At 23.1% G+C, this 16,034-nt stretch overlaps 3 protein-coding genes and 1 long non-coding RNA gene across 7 annotated transcripts in view; 3 read left to right on the forward strand and 1 right to left on the reverse strand.

Moving 5' to 3' along the window:
- LOC127284478 (uncharacterized) overlaps positions 1–7,425 on the forward strand; it is a 92,481-nt gene extending 85,056 nt beyond the window's left edge. For 2 of the 4 annotated variants that reach the window (XR_007843487.1, XR_007843489.1), the window contains exons 9-11: positions 1,859–2,007; positions 2,228–2,339; positions 7,324–7,425. This is a non-coding gene — a long non-coding RNA (uncharacterized LOC127284478). Of the gene's footprint in view, positions 1–1,858; positions 2,023–2,227; positions 2,340–7,323 lie in introns of all 4 variants that reach the window. The other 2 variants (XR_007843491.1, XR_007843490.1) reach the window with 2 other exon arrangements.
- An 894-nt stretch (positions 7,426–8,319) lies between these two features.
- On the forward strand, positions 8,320–9,784 carry LOC127284459 (ejaculatory bulb-specific protein 3-like). Its single transcript, XM_051309903.1, has 3 exons — positions 8,320–8,755; positions 8,860–8,947; positions 9,466–9,784. The coding sequence occupies exons 1-3, from the start codon at positions 8,428–8,430 to the stop codon at positions 9,572–9,574; spliced, it is 525 nt and encodes a 174-aa protein (XP_051165860.1). The 5' UTR covers positions 8,320–8,427; the 3' UTR covers positions 9,575–9,784.
- A 127-nt stretch (positions 9,785–9,911) lies between these two features.
- LOC127284468 (uncharacterized) lies at positions 9,912–10,904 on the reverse strand. Its single transcript, XM_051309913.1, has 2 exons — positions 10,590–10,904; positions 9,912–10,263 (listed from the first exon to the last, which is right to left on the reverse strand). Exons 1-2 carry the CDS (start codon positions 10,789–10,791, stop codon positions 10,055–10,057), a joined length of 411 nt encoding a protein of 136 aa, XP_051165870.1. The 5' UTR covers positions 10,792–10,904; the 3' UTR covers positions 9,912–10,054.
- Positions 10,905–12,685: 1,781 nt separating this feature from the next.
- On the forward strand, positions 12,686–15,291 carry LOC127283762 (IQ domain-containing protein H-like). The gene is made up of 10 exons (XM_051308845.1): positions 12,686–13,007; positions 13,086–13,221; positions 13,297–13,457; positions 13,564–13,727; positions 13,789–13,901; positions 13,989–14,132; positions 14,349–14,463; positions 14,565–14,842; positions 14,932–15,038; positions 15,171–15,291. Exons 1-10 carry the CDS (start codon positions 12,880–12,882, stop codon positions 15,289–15,291), a joined length of 1,467 nt encoding a protein of 488 aa, XP_051164802.1. The 5' UTR covers positions 12,686–12,879.
- The last annotated feature ends 743 nt before the right edge of the window (positions 15,292–16,034 follow it).

Raw genomic sequence — 16,034 nt, forward strand, 5'->3', positions numbered from 1 at the left:
AAAGTAAGAAAAAAAAATAAACTAAAATAGTAAAATTTAACAGTTGATATTTTTCCAAGAAATGTAATTAATTTCACGTGGTTAAACGTATGAGGAATCAGGGCTCGACACAGTTTCCGAAGATGCCGGCGGCTATCCCGGAAGCTCTTGCATTAATGCAAAACCTTACGTGCAACCGCACCATATATACATATACAATGTATATATGTGTGTGTATCTATATACATATAAATAAACTTCGAGGCTCACTGACACGCGCGCTCAGAGGGATTTTCTCAATGAGATATTGATGAGGTCGAAAAATCACTCTTTATCAATAAATTGATGATTATTATTAATGTTTTTCGGGGGCACGAGAAGCGCCTCGCGCGCTCCGAAAGGAGCGTACGTGCGTTCGATTTGCTGCCGGCACGTCGACTGATTCTCTCTCCCTTTATCTCGCTCTTTCTCTTACCCGTTTGCACAGCGTCCTTCTGAACTCCTCCTCAAAACCCCTAACCCCCCCTTATTTCGCCCCCTTTAAACCATCATCTCACCCACAAATGTCTCGTTTCATTTTGTCCTTTTTCTTCAATTTAACACCTTTTTTTATCAAATCGCAAATTCCATTCATTAAAATTCAAAAAATTTACAACGGAAAAAAATAAAATATCTCAAAACGAGAGGAAAAAGATTAATTCTACATTTTATTTTTAATTTACACCCAGAAAAAAGATTTCTTTAAAATCACTTTTTTCGATTTAAAAAAAAATATATTTATTTGATCTAAATTAACGTTTGGTTTATTTTAATAAATTTTACAAATGAAGAAAGAGTTTTTTTGAACGAAATTATTTTTAGTTGATTCAACCAAAAGTTCAACGTTTGTTTCAAAGAAAACTTTTTTCTGAGTGATTTTTAACAATTAGTGAAATTTTTATTTATGTTTATTTTATTGATGTTTATGATTATTTTATTTATTTTTATTTATGTTTTAACTTAGTTTTTGATCAACCCAATAAATGGGTAGATTAAATTTAATTTTATTAATTATGATTGCAATTATTATTAATTGTAGTATTTAGTAGTATTTAGTACTCAATGGTATTTAAAAATAATAATAATAATAATAATAATATTGATAATTAAATGGTTACTACCTGATTAGTTGCAATTAAATGTTAATTACAATGGTAGTTTCATTTAATAATACACTGAAAAAAATTATTATTTGATTTAAATTATCGATTACTTGACTACCATCAAATATTTATAATAAAAAAGAATAGAATTTTTTGTCTCCTTTGTACAGTATTACATATTTTGTACTAACTAATTCCTTATACTACTAAAATACAAATAAAATATAAATGAATTACAAATAAATTACAAAGAAAATACAAATAAATTACAAGTAAAATACAAATAAAATATAAATAATATGCATATAAAATACAAATAATATACAAATATTATACAGATATTATACAAATATTATACAAATAAAATACAAAGAAAATACAAATTAATTACAAATAAAGTACAAATAATATACAAGAGAAAATAAATACTAATACTAAATACAAATGAAATGCAAATAATGTACAAATAAAATACAATTAAATTACACTTAAATTACAATAAGTAATCAATTAAATGGTATTTGTTTCAAATACATAAATTATTAGTTCAAATAAAATTTATTTGGTCCAAGTAAATATTTATTTAATAATAGTCAAGTAAACCGATTATTTTAATCAAATAAATTTTTTTTGCATTGTAGGTATAACTAATGATTACTGTAATAATTGATAGCATTTTTAAAATATTATTTTTATTTCCTCGATTAATTATAGTAAAGTAACCTATTTTTCTGCAGGTTTTTTAACTTTAACTCTTGCACACTCTCATTTCTGGTTTAGGAGAAAAAAAATATTTCGAAATTCTTTGCACGTCGTGCCGATCACAGCTCAATTGGAGGAGCAATCTTTAGGAGGAATCCACCTTCACTCTTTTAAAAATGAAGCTGTAAGACGACAATTGGTAGATTGTGTACCAAAAAATTACGAGTAAACTTTGTGCTAGATATGTGAAAATAGTTAATAGCCATATTTTGTTTTTTTTTTCTTTTTTTAAAAGGATTCTAAATTTATTGTATTTTATAAAGAACAACAATAATAGTACATCTATATCAAAAGGAAGATTTAGAATTACAAGTTTCATCTAAATCGATTTATTTTTTTTTTAGATAAGAAAGTCTTGGATAAAGAGGATTCTGGGATAAAAAGTTTACAACTAAAGGAATCCTTCTTTCAACTCCGTGTGTTATAGTTTGTGTTCACCTATGTCGGACTTTTCTGGTAAGTTTTTTTTGTTATTTCAATTTTCTAAAATAACTTTATCGTAAGAGGATTTTGTTTTTCAAAAAAAAAATTCTAATTATGAATTTATAGTTTTGTTATATCCTTATAATATATATTAGTTAAAATTAAATTGAAGTTAATTGATAATTTAATTATATTAAATGAAAATATTAAGGGAATTTAACTAAAATGGCAATTTCAAATATATCAAAATTAATCCTTCACAAAGCTTATGGTATATAGATGCATACTTGCAAGACAAAATTCACGATAATAGATTCCGTGGCCTAAATTTTGCGAAGGTGGTTTTAAACCATTATGGAGTTTATCTATTTTATTAGCATACACTTGTGAAATATATGATTGTAGTTATCGCTATATAAGATTATAATATCGATCTTGGAACAACAATATTGAATATAATGATAAGAAGAGTGTGAAGTGTAATATATATATATAGCAGAATTTTACAAAAGATAAATCTTGAGTAAAAGTAATTTATGTGTCGGCTACATTAGACCAAATTAGATTACTTACAGGTCATTACGTCCCAACGTAACTTATTACCTTTCATGAACTTATAAATTCTCTAGAATAATTTCCTACTACCTTTAATCTATTTCAAAAATTCCTATAATTATTTTAATTAATCGCAGTTACAGTCGGTTGCAATTACAGTCACTGCAGCATTTACATCCTCCTGTCGTTTTTAATTAAAATTTATAATAATTATTTATAATATTTTACATTATAATAATGTAAAATTATTATTATTATTATTATTATTATTATTATTATTATTATTATTATATTATTGAATTCTAATTAAGATGGATTTTAATTTAGCATAATTCTCGGTTAAAATGGCTTAGTTTCAGTTGTTTTATGAATTATTTTTGAGATTAAATTGTACCACTTGTAAAATTGTAATTGATTTAATTTCTTAAAAATAAGCCATTTATTTAGAAAAATTAAAATAAAATAGTTTTCTTTTACCTGTTAAGAAATGAATTTTCGTATAATTCGTTAATTTTATGATTGATGTTACAGATTTTCAGTGAGTGTGAGATCATCCGAATTTCTAACAATGTTTTTTCTAATTTTTAAAAGTAAATTCACTGAAAAATTCTAAATATTATGTTGGCGAAATATCGCACTATTTGCAGTAAATAAAAAATTTTAACATTTCGAAATTAATATTTCACAAATTAAAAACTAACGTGCTCCATAATAATATTTAAAATACAAAAGGTCCCTTAAAAGAATATTGATTAAATATATTAAATATAAATTAAAGCAGAATTTTCATATAAAAATAAAACAAGCACACAAGTCTGCAAAGTCGAGTTACAAAAAATGTTAAGAGCGATTCTTGTAGATATTTTTCTTTTTTTTTTAATTACAAATAAATTGGATAATCATATGTACCATTTATTTGAATCTCATCGAAGTTAAATAATATTTAAATTCGATTTTGATGAGACAAATTAATTTCTTATTAATTTCATGCTTCAATTAATGTTAAAAAAATAATAGGTAGATGAATCATGATGGATACGGATTTAATTAATTTTCCCAGTAACACCGCACTTAGTTCGATATATCTGTCGCTTCCTCAATCTGTCTAGGTGTATCTTAACTCTCCCACTCTCTCTCTCTCTCTCATTTACTGTCCTACTCTCCTTCACCCCTTTATCAACTTGAAGCTTCATTTTCAGATATGCAGTACTCGAGATATTTGCAAACATGTTCTCAACAATCTTAACGACTCTTGAAATGTTAAAACTATTCAAGGGAGAGAGAGGAGCGAATGAACTGCATATAAATGATAATTAATTTCGACTACTGAAAGGGTACATATTTTAGGAATAATTGCGGTTTTCATATTGGAATTTTGATCCGTATCTAATTGCTCCCATGAAAATCAGTTTCTAACTTTCTTGAATTATTATACATTTAGGAAACAGTTTTTCTTAAAATTAAATCTAATTATTTATTTATAATTTTTTCTTCCTAGAAATAGAAAGAAAAAATTAATTAAAAAAATTGGATTAGTTTAATCTTTTACGGTATTACTTTAATCTTCATTGCTTTTTAATACCTCATAGTTTACTTACATTTAAGTATAAAGAAAACCTTTAATATATATAGAATCAAAGATTGTGAACGGAAGAACAAGAGAAAGCCAATAAAAGTTTAAATTCGATTCGGAAAGGAAATTAAATTTTATCGTGAAGTACTATTTCCGGTGTGGGCAAAACTCAAGTAAATGTTCCAGTAATATTGTTGTAGATTTCAACTTTTTTGGTGGTACTAAACTTCAAATTAGAACCTCATAGATTTTTAAACTAGAAAAAAAATTTTTTTTAATTTAAATTTTGAATTTTGTATAAATTTCTTGTGAACTGAAAAATTATTTCTTCAATTACTTCAGTTGGATGGATTTTTGATAAAAAAATATTTATATTTCATAAATTGCGCAACAGTATGTCTATTGCAATACTTTTATAAATATACGTAATTCTACTTGAGAGAAATGTCGTTTTTGCAATAAGAATGAGCATAATAATAATAATTATTATTTCAAGTTCTTCCGCCTACAAGAAGACTAAGTGCGGTATAAAATCGATATTATTTCGAGATGTAGGATGGGTAGGAAGTGAGTCTATAATAGTAAAGTTATGCAAGCAAGTTTCGTCCTTTATAAGTTCCTATATATAATAAGCCCCAATACCAGTGAAAATACATCCTAAAAATTTTACGCAATAAATCCAAAAATATCTTCTATTTTTAGAATAGAATCAACACTTTTTATCCCTTAAAACAGACTGTCGTTATTAAATAAAATTTTACATCTCCGACAATTTTTTAATTTTGTTCTACTTAAGTAAAATATTTTTTTTTAAATAAAGTTAAAAAATAAATTCTTTGCATATTCGAAGAATTGAAAAGTCTCTTAAATCAAAAAAATATTGTAAAATTATCACGTTTCCCATCCAAAATATAATACGAGAATATTGTTGATGCTTTTGTACAAATTCATCTAAAGGTTTGAGATATACATAACGTTCCTATATACAAGCGTTATCGTTACATCTATCGCATATAATGTCATTCTACAGTTTCTATTTCATTCAATTTCCGGATTTTATTGTAAAATATTATTCAAAAATAATTTTAATTTAATTTTTTTTCTTCTTTTTTAATCCTAATTGATTATAGATATAATATAAATAAATTGTTGATAATAAAATAAAAATTTATTAATTTTTTTCCGAATAGAAAAAAATGAATATTTTTAATAAAAACAAACTACAATCTCTATAAATAAAAGATTCTAATTTAACGAATGAGAAAAAGTATGGAAACGAATTAGAAAAGATTTAATTAAAAGGATATTTCAAGAGGAAATGATCAAAGGATACTGATTGAAATTCCAAGCTATTGCAAAACGACGGACACATATGTGTCTGTTAAATAATCGAGTTTTACTACAAATATACGCAATATGCATACATGTGCAAAGTTTGACAGAATCAGAAACCAATAATCCTAAATCGAATTCTCCCATAGAGTATTTGTTTGCCTCTCTAACCCCTTTGATTTATCTGTCTCTAATATATATATACATATATATAAAATTTCAAGATTTATCGAAACAGAGATTATTTTTATACACATCACAAATTCTACTTTTTCAATAGCATTGATTTTCATTAAAGAAAAATAAAAGATTTCATTTTTCTTTTTTCTGAATAAATAAAGAATTGAAATTGAATTTTTTCGCACAAAAATTCTAAGATCATTGTTTAAAACAACAATAAAAAAATCAAATAAAGATATTCATAGCTGCAGATTGTTAAAATTTTAGAAGCTTGAAAGTTTTGATGTTCAATATTATAGAAGTGTGCAAAATGTGGTGCCGTAAAACTTTAGAGATACAACTATACTCATAACTTGTTTAGTACAACCGGAAGGGCGGCTAAACTTTGTAAACATATTGTGTTGTTTTGCACAATGCATCAATTTTTTTCACAATAATATTAAAATTAATTTCAACAATAATAATAATAATAATAATTAAAAAATATTACAATTTCACTATTTCTATTTAAATAGAAATAAATTAAATAGAGGGTAAATTTTCTTTAATTTATAAAGTTTTTTTAACATTTTGTTTTTCTATAATAAATTGTTTTTAAGAGTTTTTGTTCAATTACAACTTGTAATTTTTTTTTATCTTTCGTTAAATTCTTTTTTTAAATCAAAGTATAAGTCTATTAAGGGTAGGTCAAAGTCGATGCAATTTTTACGTAGAGCTTCAATGGGAAAATTGCATCGACTTTGATATGCCCTTTAATGATAAGAAGCGTACTTATAAAATAAATTGAAAAAAGTTTTTTACTATCAAGAAAACAAGATATAATACAATTGCAATCGTTCATAAATTGTTTTCCCTTAGAAGAAAACACAAAGCTTTGCATTTTTTTCTTCTAACAATTGTTTATATCAGTTTATATCAATTTTTTTCCAAATTAAAAAAAATCTAAAGAATTTTTGCAACACGTCATACAGATCTGTACAAAGTGTAAGTTTCTATAATAGTTACCTACTGATAGGAGCTGTTGTCATACTTTTAAAAAAAATTTTTTTAATAAATTTAAAATATAATTTCTTTATTTAAAGAAAAACGTAGTTTATGAAAATCGTACTATCAGTGATATCTATCGTATTAAAACAATTATATTAAAAAATATCTCAGTTGATAAATTACGACTTACCTTTTGAAATTGTTTTTATCGACAGTGTAAACTTACGTTATTACGTCGATTGTTTATGTTTGTTGAATATATTTAAAAAAATGGCGGCAAATTCAACAACTGATATAAAATTCAAATAAATTATAATAAAATTGTTTAATATAAATAAATTTAGATTATTTTTTAATGCATTCAGATGATATAAAATTTTTATTTTGCAGTGAACTAAAATGGGGTCATATCAGCACAGCCGTTTCTGGTTTTACAAGTTCAGTGGCTTTGGCAATGGAGTTAAATCTTTGTGAATGCATTGATAATAAGGTAGAAAACATCATCGAGTAACTATTTCAATTTTTAAACTTAAAATATAATAAATGAATAAATAAAAATATTTATTTCATGGACAAAAAACATACAAGTTAAACATTTTTTTTAAGGGATCCATGTTTTAATGATCTTTTTGTATACACTGAAAAAAATTTATTTGATTTAAATAATTGTTTACTTGACTACTATCAAATAAATATTTATTTGTGTTAAATAATTATTATTTTAATGGTATTTGTTTTAAATACGAAAATTATTGGTATAAATACAATTTATTTAATTCAAATAAAAATTATTAATTTAAAGTAAATATTTATTTGATAATAATCAACTAATCAATTATTTGAATCGAAAATTTTTTTTTCAGTGTATAAAATAGGTTTAATTGTCATTTATGAGAAGTAAACAACTTTTAATAAAGAACATCTGCAATTTACATCATTTTTTCAATTGATATCAATTATAATTTGATTTTTCCGGAAAAGTGTCGATTCCGCGAAGTCTATTGAGAAGCCAATTTTCATATTTGAATTACATAATAATTGCAATTACTCAAACCATTCTTTATACTTCCTTAACTAAAATGTAAATATTAAAAAAAAAATTTTTTAAATGTTACTAACAAAACTTTATAATTAAATTAACCAAGATTTTATTCAGACAACCAAAAGTTATAGCAAATATTGAAAAAAAAGTATTTTTTTATTCATAAAAAGCTTTGCAAAACAACTTTCTTTTTAATTTCTTTAACGTTAATTTCTCTTTGAAAAAGTAGATCACGACCTGATTGTAGAAAAGTGATTAAACAATTTTTTTTCTTGTTTTAACGGACAAGAATTACAAAAGAGAATGACAATTATCACTTTAATTGCTTACATATATATTGTATTCTTTAATGTATAATTGTTTTTTCCAATTTCATGAGATCAACAAAATAAAAAAAAATTTGCTTTCATTTATTTAATAGAAAAATATGATATTGAAGCCTTGATATAAAAATGTTAATAACCGGATCAAAATTGGATCGTCAGGAAAGTGGAGGAAGTTCCACTATAAAGTCAGAGCGCAATGTTTTATTCGCATTTATATTATTTAAGTCCAAGATGAATGTGCGTTTATTTATGTTTGCGTTGATTTTGTGTCTAATTTTTTTTGTACGTCCACCAGGTGCTTTTGGATATTTATGGCCTAAACAAAATACATATATGACCAGATGGGACAAAGTTAATATTGATGAAATTTTAAACAATAAACGACTTTTGCATCATTATTTTAATTGTCTTATGTCCAAGGGACCATGTCCCCCTGATGGTATGGAATTAAAAAGTGAGTTTTTTTTTCTTTATTAAGTATTTAATAATTTTTGTTCAATTTTCCAATTAAAGAAAATTAATTACTTTTAGAAAAAAATTAATTAATTTTTAACACAGGATCTTTGCCAGAAGCTTTAGCCACAGGTTGTGCTAAATGTACCAAAAGTCAAATTGAAGGAGCAGTAAAAATTATTCGACATCTCAGGTATTAATCATATAAATATTGAAAAATATTATAATAGATTAATAATTAATAATAATAATTAATTAATTATATTATAGTCAATACAAATTAATTTTTTAATAAATAAAAATTAAAAATTATAACATTAAATATTATTTTATTGAAGACTATTTCATGTATGGTTAAAAATTGAGATTTGGATTTAAACTATTGTTTATAGTAAGAAAATTTAAATATAGTTGAAATGTATAAGACGTTCAAGTTGATTTAAAAAAAAGAGAGAGAGAAATTGTATCTGACGTCATTTTAGACAAAGAACGTCATTATAAAAAAAGAACAGGAAATGTTGTGCATGCCATGAACACTAATGATTAAATACTTCACAAATGATGTGACCTATGTATACAATATGTATTTTGAGTTCAAATCAATTGCGTTTTTCTAATTTGACAACAAATTCAAATATAATTAATCTTTTCAATTTTATTCAATTTTTATTAATTTTTATTTCAATAGTAAAAAATTTTGTTTTTTTTCAGGGAATTTGAAGCAGATAAATTTGAAATACTCGCTAATAAATACGATCCACAAGGAATTTATCGACAAAAATACTTTGAACCACCACCTGATGATAATAATGCAGCTTAAAATTAAAAATCTTTCTTTCACTTATTTTTATTTATTTAAAAATTCATAAGTATTCCGATTTTTTTTTTAATTTTGCAATTTAAATATTTTACGACCAAGTATTATTATTATTTAATAACAATAACATAGAATATTAATAATAATATATATGGTACTCGATTATTAATAATTATAAATTATAAAATAATTATTAAAAATTATTTGTATCAATGATAATTTATAAAATAATAATACTTTATTATAAGAACAAATATTTGTTAAATTTTTATTTTTTTTAAAATAAAAAATGAATACAAAAATTTGTTCATAATTTTTAATTTTTCTTGCATTAAATTCATTTATTTATTTATATATAATAAAAATTTATTTTTAAATAAACATATATTACAATAAAAATTTACTTACTTTATATCAGACAATTATTTACATAATTGAATAGTACAAAAAAAAACAAAGAAAACAAATTTTTCTCTTTTCATTTTATACGTGTATATGTTTACAATCTTCAACAACTCCAAATGTTTCCTCAAAACGTTTTCGAATTTGACCAGTTGGATCTTGTTTTTTGAGTATGGCAAGAGATTCATTTGGTCGTTTTTGACAAACATAAGCAGCGTACTCCTTTCCTCGAGAAATGTGAAGAGGCAGACATTTTTTGCAAAGTGTCTCCATTATTTCCGGTACGGCAGCTAGAATTTTTTTTTTTTATTTATGTATATTTGTAGTAATTATATTAGTATAATATAAATTGTCAATATAATTAAAATAATTACAATTACACAGAATAGTTATAAAAAATCATTAATTAGTAACAATTGTTATAATATACAGTAAATAAATTAATAATTATTATAATATACAATTAGTTAATAAACAATTGTTTACAATAATTGTAGTAATAATAATTATTAATTAATTGTGAAAATAATTACTATTCAAAACAATAATTGTAATTATTAATAGTTATAAATTTTTTTTAAATTTTCATAATTAAAAAAAGAGAAATTAATCTTACTTTTTATTTGTGTAGCTTCCTTTGGACATCCCTTCATTTTATCCGAAATAATACATTCTGTGTATTTCTTAAATAATCGATCATTATCGACAATTGGTTTTATGTCAATTTCAACCCATCTTATTGGATAATGTTCTGTATCTTCTGCTTGAACACTAATTAATGCCAAAACACTGACGAGAACAAATGATAAAATTCCCATTTTTGAAAAAAATATATATTTCTAACTATTCCGTTGTGTATTTCGAGTGAGCGCTTAATCAAGAATGTTATTTTTATAGGTAAGAAGGAGACTTTTATATTCTACGTAGTGATTTTTTGAACTTGAATAATTTTATAAACGAGTTAACACAATATTGACTTTATTCTAACATGGAGGGTAAGAGAAGGGGAGTTGATGAAAAAAACTTGTTAATCAAGAGATCTGAAGACAAAAAAAAATTGTATTGACTTACGTCATTCGAGAGCATTTTAATTCAGAATAATGCTAAACCAATAATTATTTATACTAATTTGATGGAAAGCTTTTATATTATTATTATAAACGAGGTGTTGACAGTCACACGAAATTTACATTTTTCACTAGAAGATATTTCATCCTGATGATTAATTATCTGATGAAACATTTCTAATGATATATGTTTAACCACTCTTTCACAATTTTTTATACTTTTTCAGAATTCTGCATTTTTTTTGTTGCAAAAAATCATAAATTGAAAAAGAAAATAATATTTAATATTGTGAACTGAGTAATATTTACTTCAATTGTTTTGACATAATAAAAAATAATATAATAATAAAAATAATATAATAAAAATAATAATATTATGAATATAAATTATAATAAAATATAATAATATAATATAATAATATATTAAACATATTTACAAATAATCACACATATCATATAATCATCAAATAATAGTCATAAAAAGTTAAAAGTAAAAAACTTGAAAAATAAGAATAAAATCAAAAAAGAGATGATAAATTATTCAAATTGTATCTGCAGTTTTCGTGCAAGTCATTTACATCTCAAAGACAAATAAAGGCAAAAAAGAAAAAGAATTGAAATGAAAAATATTAAAGATTTATCCTCACTTCTGATAGAAAAGGTTGGATAAATTAAAAATTTTGAATTAATTATAAAATTTATAAAATATATTATTTTTTTAAAATGTCATCTGAGCCATTTCTAAAATTTATTATTTAAGAGAAAAAAACTAATATTTTTTTTGTTTTAAAAAATTATATCATCAGACCCGTCACACGCAATGTTACTTTTTTTTTATCGATAATCCTGATATAATGAATTCTTTTTAAAGAAAGAAAACAAATCCTTAGAAAATGAACAAAAGTGTAAATGTATTGAACAAGTTTTTTGCAAATTAAATGGCTATTCCAAATCGATAAATTCAAAACAGGATGTGACCCTGGATCAAGTAAACTATCTTTGTGTTGACAAAGAATCTAAACAAGAACAAATTCATAAAAATGAATCGATTCAAGAAAACAATAATTATCATTTGCAGGAAATCGAATTGTTAAGTATTTAATAACTTTTGTTTAAAAAAAATTTTATTATACTAATTAATTTGTTTTTGAACAATTAAATTATTATTTGAAAAATTTAACCATTTTTTTCAGAGACATCGATTCAAAATTAGAAAAAATAGTGAAAATCATTCAAGAAACATTGAATCAAGCTTTGATATTTAGACAAAAAGAAATTATTTCCTCTAATTCTGAAATTATAATTACAAATTATTTAGAGCCTTTCAACAATGAACATTATCAAGAAGAATCAAAAAGTAATTTTTTTGAAGAAAGCAATAATTGCTCGCTACTAAATTTGCAACAAATTAATTATCATAATTATAGCGAGACTAATAAATTGGCTTCACGTAAAATCAAAGGTCAAAAAATAAAAAAAGTAGGAACTTATACAATGTATAAAGTATAAACATATTTATCTAATCCTTACAAATAATCACACCTTTGATTCTTGTTTTTGTTATTTTTTCTATAATTATTTTTAATTGCAAAATTCATCTAATTAAAAAAAAAATTATTTTAGCCCGAATCTATTATTTCTGATCAAGACATAAAAATATGTAAATGTCAAGAACGGATAATTTTCAATTATGATGATAATTACGAAAATCTTTCATGTCTTCAAGAACCTATTGAATTATTTAAATTGAATTATTTGGGAAAATCTGAAGAAATTGGAAAATGGGGTTCAGATTTAAAAAAAAATCCAAAAATTTCGAAAAATGAGTGTCATTTTCAAATGAGAAATGAAAAAAGAAGAATATTTTTTCCAAATAGCATTTGTAGTGATGATTTCGATAATCTGAATCGTTTTCATGAAATTAGAAATCAGGGGTTTTCTACACTGTGCAGAAAAATGATGAGATGGTTATTTTTTTAATTATAATAAATTTAATATTACCTAATATTATTTAAGTATTAAAAAATATTTTATTAATCCCTAAGGACCAATTGTGTAACAAAAACATTAAATAAGACAAAAAAATTTCCCCACGTGGTTGTTCATTTACCATCATTTGCTTGTCCTAATGAATTCAGATGTCGGGCAGAAAAAACGTATCAATCTTTACAGAATATTCAAGTGAGTTTTATAAACATTGTTTTTAAAAGTAAATATAGAAATAAATTATTAAAAAAAATTAAAATTATTGAATAGATTGGACGTTTAGGATGGTTGGAAAATAAAGCTTCGCAAGTACTTTATATTTGTCCTGATGACACGAATTTGAATATTTCTTTAATTCAAAAATTAGTAACTCTTGTAAGACCTGATGTTAATTTCGATAATTTGTGGATAATTAAAACAGAGGAAAACAAGTACGTTAAAAAAAATTAAAAGTTAAAACAAATTAGAAATTTATTAAAATTTTTAATTTAAATAAATTTACTTATTAAAATATAATTAATTTTTATAAAAAAAAAGTCTAAAAGGAAACTGTATGAGTGGTTGTGAAAATTTCTTCTTCACTCCAGCGACTTATCGTAGAGTGAGATATTTAACAGCAGGACGTCAAGCTTTTATAGTGCCAGGAATTTTAAGCGAAATGGACATTCTTGTTGCTAGTGAATTAAAAATGGCTATTTTTGGTAACTAATTAATAATTTGGTATATGAGTTAGAAACATCAATAAAAAAATATTGTCTATAGGTCCGTGTCTGACTTTTCAAAATAGATTGCTAAATAAAAATTATACAATGAATGTTCTTTATGAGGCAAAAATCAAACAACCACCCTTTATGGGAGTTATTAATTTTAAAGAAGTAATAATCATTATTTTATTTCTATTTAATAAAAAAAAATTTAATATAAAAAATATAAAAAATTAAAAATATAAAATTTCCAACTAGCTCTGTTCAAATTTAGCAAAAATGATTTTAACTCATCCTCTGTATAAATTATGGTTTATTAAAATAAATTTCGGTCATTATGGTCATCAAACGGCACTATATCGAATTAATAAAGAATTGAGAGAAAAAATTAATAATTTTTTGGTAAGATAATTTTATTGTAATTTGAAATTATTTTTTTATTATTATTAATTGCTTTTAGCTTATTTATTGAATCTTTACTTTGTTGGAAGAAAATTATAACTATGTATGTAATATTTTTTTTTTCTTTTTTTTAATATTTTGCATTCTCGATAATTATGAAAAAAAAAATTTTTTTAATTATGTAACTATATAATTAGTACTCGTTTGTCTTATTAGCTCAGTGAGAAAGAATTGGAAAGTATTCTTGCAGTTTTATTGTACAAGGACATTCAATGCAATAAAGAAATTTATAAAAAATCTAAACATTTTTTTGACGACTTGGAAATTTATGGTATAAAATTTTTTAATTCTTTAATTTTTAATTAAATTTTTTTAAAAATTAAATTAATTTAATTAATTCTAATACAATTATAAAATTATAATTTTTAAAAGGTGGAATTTTACAAGCGTGTCCCAATGGAGAATATCATGTAATTAGTGTGGGGCTTTTAAATGAACACGACACAGCTGAACCGCTTTTGATTGCAACTGCTGATGTGATAAAACTTAAAAATAATATCATTACAAATGTTGGTTATATTATACCACAATCAAAAATACCACAAGAAAATATTGAAAAATTATCAAAACAAATAGGAGAAATTATTCTTCAAGAGCAATATATTGGATTTTATGGCATTGACATTATTGCCTTCGAAAATGAAGAAAAGGTAATTTTTTCATTTAATTTTAAAATACTTTTTTTTCAAAATAGAATGCAAAATGATTAAAAAAAATTGTATTATTTTATTTTTAAAAGGTTCAAGAATTGTGGGTTGTTAATGTAAATCCCTACTATACAGACTTATTATCATTCAATGATTGGAAATTATTTTGTTCTAAACAATGTTCTTGTTGTCCTTCAACGTAAGTTTATATATTATATATTATAAAATAAATGAATAAAAGTCAAATATAAATAAACAAATTATGAATAATAATAATAATAATTATTATTATTATTATTATTATTTATTAATTATTATATGTAATTAATAGAAAAGTGGAAAAAAATTATGCCGTTTGCAGTGGAAAATTATACACTTCCGGTTTATCAAAATATTGTGGTGAAGAGTTTATTGCTTGTTGCAAAACATACTACGATCATAAGGTATATTAATGTCAATTAAAAAATTAATAACATGCCATAATACTATTTTACACGATAATAAATTCGTTTGAAGGATCATTACTTCGAAATAAGAAATTCTAATCAATTTTTTTTCCTTATTAATATTGTGTAATAATCAACGTGATTAATTTCAAATTCTTATCAAGTTTCAAGTGTTTAGCTTATTATACTTGTTCAATTGAATTTATCAGATCGATAATTATATATATATATACAAATATTAATTAAATAATAAATAATTAAAATAACGAAATATTATAATAATTATTTATTACTCATAATAAATAATAATAATTTTTTTATTTATATTATGATTTAATTAAATTTAAATTAATTAAATAATAATAATGAATTGTTACTTGCATATTTTTAATGTTTTTTTTTTTCAAGGAAAAATCTGGCACCATTTTGTGTCCCATTGACTACAACAATAGAGCAATTTTTCTCTTCTCGCTAAATTCAAATAGAAAAATTGCAATAAAAAAATTTATCGAAATTTTAAGGATTTTGACAAAACTTTCATTAGAAATTCCATCAAATAAATTACATCATTCAAACATACCGGTAAGCATTAAAAAAAATTGTTATGGATTAATTTGTAAAATTAATGAATCGAACAAAAAATTTAATAGTACCTTTATATATGAATGATTGGTTAATATATTTACATATAAATATTTTTTTTCCATTTTGATATCAGCAATTGTCAAGGGAACTGGAGAAAAACGAAT

This window comes from Leptopilina boulardi, unplaced genomic scaffold (genome assembly GCF_019393585.1).
Source record: "Leptopilina boulardi isolate dan_hultmark-lab unplaced genomic scaffold, ZJU_Lbou_2.1 LbouV2_119, whole genome shotgun sequence".
Classification (NCBI taxonomy): Eukaryota; Metazoa; Arthropoda; class Insecta; order Hymenoptera; family Figitidae; genus Leptopilina; species Leptopilina boulardi.

Excerpts from the sequence above, each read along its gene's own strand:
- LOC127284468 (XM_051309913.1), bottom strand. The coding sequence starts at position 10,791 with ATGGGAATTTTATCATTTGTTCTCGTCAGTGTTTTGGCATTAATTAGT. Across the intron at positions 10,264-10,589 it reads GGAAGCTACACAAATAAAAA|CTGCCGTACCGGAAATAATG; the intron begins GTAAGATTAATT and ends AAAAAATTCTAG.
- LOC127284459 (XM_051309903.1), top strand. The coding sequence starts at position 8,428 with ATGTTAATAACCGGATCAAAATTGGATCGTCAGGAAAGTGGAGGAAGT. Across the intron at positions 8,756-8,859 it reads TGATGGTATGGAATTAAAAA|GATCTTTGCCAGAAGCTTTA; the intron begins GTGAGTTTTTTT and ends TTTTTAACACAG. Across the intron at positions 8,948-9,465 it reads AAAATTATTCGACATCTCAG|GGAATTTGAAGCAGATAAAT; the intron begins GTATTAATCATA and ends GTTTTTTTTCAG.
- LOC127283762 (XM_051308845.1), top strand. The coding sequence starts at position 12,880 with ATGAGAAATGAAAAAAGAAGAATATTTTTTCCAAATAGCATTTGTAGT. Across the intron at positions 13,008-13,085 it reads TGCAGAAAAATGATGAGATG|GACCAATTGTGTAACAAAAA; the intron begins GTTATTTTTTTA and ends TTAATCCCTAAG. Across the intron at positions 13,222-13,296 it reads AATCTTTACAGAATATTCAA|ATTGGACGTTTAGGATGGTT; the intron begins GTGAGTTTTATA and ends ATTATTGAATAG.